This window comes from Oryza brachyantha, chromosome 2 (assembly GCF_000231095.2).
Source record: "Oryza brachyantha chromosome 2, ObraRS2, whole genome shotgun sequence".
NCBI lineage: Eukaryota > Viridiplantae > Streptophyta > Magnoliopsida > Poales > Poaceae > Oryza > Oryza brachyantha.
The window spans coordinates 26,827,607-26,836,595 of NC_023164.2; the positions used below are offsets into that span (position 1 = coordinate 26,827,607).

The following is an 8,989-nucleotide window of genomic DNA, read 5'->3' on the forward strand; positions in this document are numbered from 1 at the left end:
ATGCTAACAGTTGGTCAGTGTCTCCATTTGCTCTCTCTGCTCTTAATTAGTTTGTAGGACATCTGGCCCTGCTCCTTGTTCTTGATTGCTCCAATGGCACAAACAAGAGTATTTAATTAAGTACTAAGTAAAAAGTCTCTGGATGGATTGAACCGGTTGAGCAGCAGCTGCAACAACGTGACGAACACTCAAGCGATGTGGTCAAGACAAAAATCTTTTGGTTGTTTATGATCTATTGCTGCTACGGTTTCTACCACTACCCTTAATTGTTTGTTAGTGCCCCAAGGACCAGTTCGTTTTGTACGATGGATTTCAAATATTTTTACGAATACGTTTTTCAAACTTAAATTTATGCAGTCTGATCTTCCTTACAAGAATTTTTTTATTAATTTTGTAGCAGTTAAATTATTTATTTATAATATAAAATAGCTCACATAGAATTTTGTAGATGATCCTTCTAACCTCATCTATCTCAACGGAGTCTGCTGCTCCTGTTAGCACACGCATTAATAATGATGATGGATAATCAATTTTGCGTTGCCAGCACTAGTATTCCAGTTAGCACGTTGATGGAGAGCCATTTTGGTCATTGAAAAATTGACATCTCTATAAACAATGAAATAAAATAAAGAATACATCTATTCAAATTCAACATCTCGGTCAACTGCTCAGTAGTTCAACCTCTATCCATGGCCGAATACGTTTAAAATCTAAGTTCACTTGTACTTATAAATCAAAATTCGGGTATTAGATTTGGCGTTTGATTTAGGGGGTTATTTTTTATGTATTTTATTTTATAGTATTTTCTTATATATCGTTAAGAACATGTATATAAAAGTTTTATCTATAAATTATTTTTAATTATTTATAAGTCTTTTTGTTTATACTTAATTTCAATGAAACAATAAGTTTGCTACTGTACACCGTTCACACTTTTTCTTATTTCAGATTTACCCACGCAAAACCTTTTCGCGCAAAATTGAAACTAAAAACGGAGCTAAACAGTGGCAATTAGAGTTTAAGGGACTGTTTGGGAGCTTTAGATTCTAAGAAGCACTGGCAGCTTCTGAGAATCTGGAAAAACCCATAAACCCAGTTTCTCCCGCTTCTAGATTTTTAGTTCATTTTTTGAATATATAACTACATATTTTCAGAAGCTGTGAATCATTTAAAATAGAAAAAATACTCTAAAAGAAGCTTCTCAAACAGCAGGCCATACACATTTCACATTTCTTTAGGACTCTGAAACAAGGAAAGTGCAGACCGCGTCCATGGCGCGCCAAAAGAGGAAAAAAAAAAGGCGATCAACGGTCGCCGCGGCGCGCCGCGTTGGGTGGGCCCCACCACCTCTCCTCTCCTTCTTCCTCGCTCGCCATGAAAAACATCACCACCTTTCTTCAGAATATATCAGATAAGAAGAAGAAAAATGGATACGCAAAGGAAGCTAATTTAGTAGTAGCTGAAAAGATTATTGAGATCAAATTAAGAGGTTGGCACGCAGCAGTAGACAGTGGATGAAGAATCCAAGTCTCTATTTCTTTTTCTTTCTTATGAAATGAAATGAAATCGTACCTGAAATCAAGCTGCTTTTTTGGTAGTAGCTAGCTAATGTGTATACGGAATATTTGGCAGCACGGAAATTGCGTGCTGTCAGATTCCCAGACCACCTGATCGATCCGGCAAAATTAACGAAGCATATAGTATTGTATTAGATTAGATTAAGCGAGTGATCGAGCAAGCAACGATCAGTATTACTCCTCCTCCTCATAAGATGGATGAATTGTCCTTTTATTTCTGCTCTGCTCTGATCTGCTGTGAGAATAAGAATGCTATTCTTCGTTTCAGGAGTAATTAAATAAAAAGGGAGATTAATGGAGCCATTGATCGTAGAGAAGGAAGATTTTGTGTTTTTTTACACGTGTCCGGTTGGCGCCATTTCTTTTGACATTCTCCGTCTTGTTCTTCAGGTCAGGCTCGACTGCTACGCTACTACGCTAGAGCAGCAGCATCGTCCATTCATATATGGAGATGAGCAGGATTCTTCCTGTCCTGTTTAATGCTTCTCTTAGCAAGAATCACTCTTCTCTACCTTCTTTCTCTCCTTTTCTTGAAAATCAAAATAGATAGTAAAAGCCAAGAAAACAAGCATATTTATCTTTTCGCTTCTGCTTATAAATATAAGCTAAAAATTAAATTTTTAACATTAAATTTGAAGTTGATTTTTTAGGTTTTTTCATGGTAGCTTATTATTGTTTTATCTCTAAGAACACATATATAAAAATTTTATTTATAAATTATTTTTTGTTTGTAAATATATCGATGATCACACGCACTAGATTAATAAACAAACCAAGGCAAAGAAAAGAATAGTTAAGGCATATCATGAACGCACTATAATCGTGGATTCGTGGTTGCTGCCAAAAAAAAAAAAGTCAGGCCTGAATCCATAAAAACCAGAGAGCTGATCAAGAAACGAGCAGAGATAGAGATAAAAAGTGAACCATGAACGAATCATGTAGGAGTACGCAGCAGTATTGGTCAGTCTACGAGAGCGGCGACGGTGGCGTCGGTGCCTCAAGAACTGACTGACCATTTCAACATTCAAACTGCCTGCCTCACACGTTCATCCATCCATTCAGCTTCAGCGATCAACTATCAGTAGTAGGGTTACAGAAACCATAGATATGCTGTTCATCTGTGATTGGATGGTAGTAGTACGTACAGTAGCCCTTGACCATGCAGTTCGACGCTGAACTCAATTACTACTCCAGATCCTGCCGACCTGGCCTGCTGCTCTCAACACAACAGCGGACCTTTCAGATCTGTCAAAAAGACTCAGCTCAGGCCAATCAGATAACAGAAACTGTATGTATACTCTCCCTATCACAAAGACGGTACGTTTAGTTCGCGAAAAGAAGATTTTTTTATGTCACGTCAGATGTTTGATTGGAAAAGAAGATTTTTTATGTCACATCAGATGTTCGAAAATGTTTTCGGATATGAATGAAACGAATTTCATAGCCCGCCTGAAAACCGTGAGACAAATCTTTTAAACCTAATTAATCCATCATTAACATATGCAGGTAATTATAGCACTTATAACTAATCTTAGACTTATTATGTTCAAAAGATTCGTCTCACGATTTTCCCCTTCACTGTACAACTAGTTTTTTTTCGTCTATGTTTAATGCACCGTTTAAGTGTCCAAAGATCCGATATGTTTTCAAGGAAAAAAACTTTTTGGAAACTAAACTATGCCTCCTAAAGTTTTCATTATCCAAGACTTTGCTCTACTCTGCTGCTACATACAGAGAGCAACACATGTTCAGAAACACAGGGATGCCAAATGGACTTTGGGCCCAACAGAAAACAAGTGGGCCTCCACTTCGCATCTGCCTGCCTGACAATGCCTTTCCTTTTGATATATATACAGTGTCATCTCATGTCACTTGATGATGATGCTCCAAGCACAAACTGTAGTACGTATATCGATTTATCATTATCATTATTGGATTATACGGTGGCATTCGTTCCGAATGAATAATTTTTTGTAGCTCATTCCGGCAAAATTTGAGGAAATAATACAGGCGATAATTGATGCAGCTCATCAGCAGCTATATACTGGGACCGGACCGGACAATATTATTCCTTCCATGGATTCCATGAATCTATATCATCTCCATAATCATCACAATGTCCTCCTCCTACTATCAGATGATGAGGATGATTACCATCATCAGACCAAGAAGACGATGAACCCTCCCCAGAAGAGCGCTTCTCCCTCCGGGTCATCCTGATCAAGGAAGAAAAGCTCTGCAGCCTACCCATCAATGGTGGTGGTGGTGGTGATGGTTGTGCGAGAACGGCCACCATCTCCTCTTCCTCGTTGTCTGTGACCTCGGCGCATCTGATGACAAAAAGAAAAAAAAGGAAGCAGAAGCAGCAGCTTCAGATTGGTTCTTGAGGCAAACAAGACAGCAGCAGCTTGGTGTAATGGTGGTTGCATACGCTGGCGACGAAGACCGGACACGCATTTGCACGTATGCCAATGGCAGGCAGGCCTACTCACCGTTCTGCGGATATATGGAGTTGTAGTGAACCTCCGCCCAGAAGCTCAACAGCACCACTGCAATCGATCACCCAGTCAATGGGGGAAGATGATCAGATCAAGCCAAAGCTGTCATCATCTATCAATCCACCATGATCACCTGGCATGTGCATAGAATAACTACCTTTGTTGGACTTCTGAACCTTAGGTTGGATCTCAATGTAGCACGTATCCTTGAACGATGTCATCACGAAAATCTTCACTCCATACTGCAGCAGATTGTAGAGTTACATTAGAATGGCTTGAAATTTGCTTTTTAAAAAAAATTGAAGTTCTTGTCAGCTCTGATTTGTTATGCCATGAGTGAGACAGCAGGGAGAGAGACTTTTGTATAAACACCTTGTCAGCAGCAGCCTGTAGAGTCACATGGTCACCCCATTCACCATTTCTGTTAGTTTATGCACTAAAACGCCTGTTAGGCAAGCATTCGCATGCACTTGGTTTGTATTAATAACAAATGATTGAAGTGATGTTGAGCATACCGTGATACTTTCTCCAAGTAATCATCGTATGCCATGGGCACGTATCCATCGTACGCATCACGGTTACCTTTAAGCTGGAAGGAATTGTTTATCAGAAACAAGAAATGATGGAACTGGGGATTCTGGAGCAAAGACTAATACAGATACTTACCTGGCTAATAATCTGCTGCCTCACAAACTCATGGTGATCTGGACTTTGGTACAGTTGATCTGATAGCGCACGGAACTGGGCGATTGAGGAAACACAATAAGCATTAATTGGTTTCTTGTCTTTCATAACCCATGTTTAACAGCAGTTATGGAACTATATACTATTTTCAGGGTTCAGGCCCAATAGACCAGCCCAACTACTGACACATTAATGCTAAAATTTCATTATAACACGATGAGATGACCAAGTTCCAAAGCAAAGAGGAAAAGAAAGGAAATATGCAGTCTACTTTTAGGGGGTGAAAATAAGGTTGGATAGGGAAAGGAGCCAAGCATCATGGTGAGGTTGGTAGTTGGTACTAACCTGACAGTTGCCATCTCCTTTCACCTTGTGCTCAACTAGTTCGTACAACTTCAACCTACAAGTTTACACATATAAAAATTTAAAAACTCAACATAGATACAACACATACAGTAAAAAAATGTTAAGAAAAAATTGCATTGTTATGAGGTCCATCACAAAAGTACACTTCTCTCAGAGGCATTTGTGACATAAAGAGGGTCTGATAAGGTGTGGGATTTGCATATATAACACAAAAGAAGTAAATCACTTAAACTGAAACTAAGTCAACCTTTCTGTCAGCCTTTCATGGTCCATGGTAGCTTCATCGACTGAAGGGATCTCTCCATTAATTTTAGGAACATGCTGGATAAGGTAGAAACAAATCTTTAACCAAATGTGAGAATGTAGAGGAGATGCCAAACTAATTCACAGTAGGTTCATTTCCATATGATTTCAGAACAATTATTAGAAAAGAAAAAGACAGCAGCTCTACTGCTGTGCAACAGTGTAACACTGTTGGGTTGTACTATTTTAAAAGCAATAACTAGCATGGGTTTAGTTTATTTGAGAAGTGCAAAACTGTAGATAACCGTTGTGCCCTGAAATTGTGCTAATACTATGCACTTCATGCATTTCTGTTTCCTTCACAGACAGCATGAGCAGCCAATAACATATGCCGCCTACAATGGCACTACGAATTCTGTATACAGAGATTAAAAGCAAACCTCTATCCATAAAACTTTGACTAACACAAACCAAAGAATATTCAAATTTAAGTGTTCTTTCAATGTATCTAAAGACTTGTGGAAGCATTTGCTGTCACATCCTTATTTAAGTCCAAAGGCATTTAAAGGTAGTGGTCCAATTGACAAAGATATAAAGCTATACTCTTTCTCAATGAGATATTAGCGATACAGTGAAAAGCATGATTTTTGTCAATATCTTAGCTACTATGGACAGTGCTTAGTAGCTAACTTAATAATTAACCTTGTGCCCAATGTTTCATTTGGTGAATGCAACAAACGTTAGGTCCTTCCTAGCTTCCTTGGAAGCAAAACTTCCTATCTTCTGGTAGTTCATGAAGCAGATCCATAATAATATGCAAACGAGCTAAACATAACTACTTATTAACCTGGCTTCAAAGGATCAGTACACTCACCGGAACTGGGACCATAGGGTAAAACCTCTTCCCAACTTCTTCATCCATCGGGAAACAGTCGTCACTCTCTGGGCATGAATTGGAATTAGTTGGCTCTATATAGACATCATGGTCATGTTGACCAGCATTTCCTGCAACATAACAAAAGCATTAGGGGGGAACAAATGGGAAAAAAAATACTTTTAACGTAAAATTATGGATATTTGCACTACCAGGATGGTAGATGCCTACTGATGGGTTGTACAAATCATATGTGAGTGCAGAAGAATGTAAATGTGTCTCATCTGGATGTGATGCATCTGCAGAATCAAGATCATATACATGAGGAATATTATCTCAATTTTCTTCATAGATTTCTGTAAATACATGCATGACGTTCCACAAAACTACCTCTAGCATAATGGAGGTCACAATAGTTGCCATCGCCGTAACCGTTAGGAGGTCCATAGTACCCGAGAGGAGCAAAAGGGTCACGGAAAAGGTCATAACCCCAGTGGAAATTTTGATCTTTCTCACACATGTTCATCCGTTGAAAATCAAGTTCTCTGTCAAAACACTGCCCTAGCAAGAAGATTAACGATTTAAGTGTTAGGGCATGAACAGCAGATAAAAGAAAGGCTGATGTACACCTATCTTTTCCCAGCTTAATCAAAAGTTGATCTCTGGGGAAACTCAACAGAAATGTACCATTTCATCATCACATTAAATGTGTGATGATAAGAATGGCAGATTGCAGACAGCTAACGAATCATTACACAGTTCTCAAGGGACCACCGTTGTATTATTAGATACTCTAGCACGTCCTGTTATCACTCTAAGCAACCAAATCAGCAACCTAATACTAATATGCAAGAACAAAACCTTTTCGTTTGCTGCACACTGACTGAAAGGTCCAATGTCATTATCCCCACCACATGTTAACAAACTAAAAGGATGCAACGATGTAACAATCCAGTCCAATCCGATCCAATACTTTTCTTAGCAAACTTAAAATAGCTTACTGCTTCTTAACGGCATCTGATATGCATGTTTAACCTTTTGATACGTCTCAACAATTAAGCTAGTATTAATTAAAATAACTATACCTGTATCTAGGTAGATTGCTTTTTCTGCACAGCTATTGTCTCAAGGAGAACCAATGACGCAGAAAGTTGCGAAATTATTATAATACAACAAGCTTTCCCAATCGAAGACAGAAAGACAAACAAACAAACACACGGTTTTGACCTAAAGTGTAGCTTCAACGATCATGAACCAAATTTCAGCAACCTTAACATGCAAGATTGCAGCTTTCTTCCTTTCGGTTCATGGACCTAATCATTTCCTATAAAGAAAAGGGGAAAACACACACAAAAAAAGTAACCCTTTTTGTTGCACCATTGCCAGTTCATGGTTTACAAAATTTCATACAGCGCGATAATCCAATCTATAACTCGCCCATAAACAAAAGGGAATAATCAAACGAGATGATAAAATCAGTAGACGAACATATCAAAAATCACGGTTTTGCTCCTGCAACCGCATCGATCAACAAAGCTACGACGGTAAACTGTAAACAGAATGAGGAACATTCAGGAAGAGAGAGAGAGAGAGAGAAAAAAAAGGACTAACCGCGTGCTCCACCTGTTCCTCTCCGACGACGAATTCCTCGCGCTCGGGAGGGGATTCTGCACTCAGAAATTGGATCTTCTCGGCTCGGCAGAGACAGCGAACCTTGCGATTCCCCGACAACGGCGCTGAATACGATCCTGATCACTCCCAATCACCGCCGAAAGCGCACCGGTAGGAGATGGGGATCGAAGGCTGACGAAAACGGAGCGGAAAACGTCGCCGCGGCAGATCCACTGCGGCCGCACGAGACCACGCAGCGGGGAAGCTCACCGCCTCGCCCGGCGCCGGCGATGCCGCCGGCTTGTCACGGCGGAGGAGCAGCGGCGTTGGTGGACGACGACAACGCAGAGCAGCGACGGCACACCGTTGGCAGCGGCGGCGGATGATGAATCGACGCAGCCCGGCCGCATGAATCGACGCGACGAGAGAAGGAAGGAGGCGGCTTTGAAGCCGAACCAGCGACGGCGAGCCGCGACCGAGAGAGGCAGAGAGCAGCAGCGGCTGCAGCAGGGCCGCAGAACTTGTGGGAGGGGGATTGAATGCGCGCAGCAAGTACGACGAGGCGGCGAGAGGGAGAAGAAGATGATGAGACGGCAAAAAAAAATGTTTTTTTTCTCAGTTTTCTTTTCTTTTCTTTTTTGTGCTGGCACGCTGCTTGTGTTTATAGCGCGGCGTGGTGTCAATGTGTCGCGGATGGCAACGGGTTAATTGGGTACGCCTAATTTTATTTTACGATTTTTAGTCCAATGTTTTTATCATTCGATCATTCATCTTATTTGAAAAATAAAGCTTAAGGAAATAGTCATGTATAAAATATTATTCATGATTTTAACAATAAAAATATTAATCGCAAAATAATCTTAAATAGACGAAGAGTCGGGTATTAAAAACTAAAAAGTAAACTTAATATCATCTGTCCAATTTAATTCATATTCAACTCAACGTTTATATCGATACCCTCGGGCACGGATATACCTAATGAATAATCAATATGCTTCATATGATCAATATCTTGATAACTAAATAAAGAGCAACATAATCGATAAATTATAAAATTATTATTAATGTTATAAAAGAGCAATATATGTTCTGTTGGATCAATAAAAAAATAGGTATGAGAAATAGGTCAAAATCAA

At 39.7% G+C, this 8,989-nt stretch overlaps 1 protein-coding gene across 4 annotated transcripts; it reads right to left on the minus strand.

Moving 5' to 3' along the window:
• Window positions 1-3,243: 3,243 nt before the first annotated feature.
• LOC102722185 (OVARIAN TUMOR DOMAIN-containing deubiquitinating enzyme 9-like) lies at window positions 3,244-8,475 on the minus strand. 4 transcript variants are annotated; one of them, XM_006648064.3, is made up of 12 exons: window positions 7,854-8,475; window positions 6,633-6,798; window positions 6,455-6,541; window positions 6,243-6,373; window positions 5,373-5,446; window positions 5,105-5,159; window positions 4,742-4,816; window positions 4,591-4,664; window positions 4,448-4,496; window positions 4,233-4,317; window positions 4,070-4,126; window positions 3,244-3,907 (listed from the first exon to the last, which is right to left on the minus strand). In XM_006648064.3, exons 2-12 carry the CDS (start codon window positions 6,766-6,768, stop codon window positions 3,828-3,830), a joined length of 903 nt encoding a protein of 300 aa, XP_006648127.1. In that variant the 5' UTR covers window positions 6,769-6,798; window positions 7,854-8,475; the 3' UTR covers window positions 3,244-3,827. The 4 variants fall into 4 exon arrangements, 2 of the variants coding, with proteins under 2 accessions (XP_006648127.1, XP_015689572.1); XM_015834086.2 differs by having other exon boundaries at window positions 6,633-6,803; XR_001549711.2 differs by having other exon boundaries at window positions 3,817-3,907; window positions 4,009-4,126.
• Window positions 8,476-8,989: the final 514 nt, after the last annotated feature.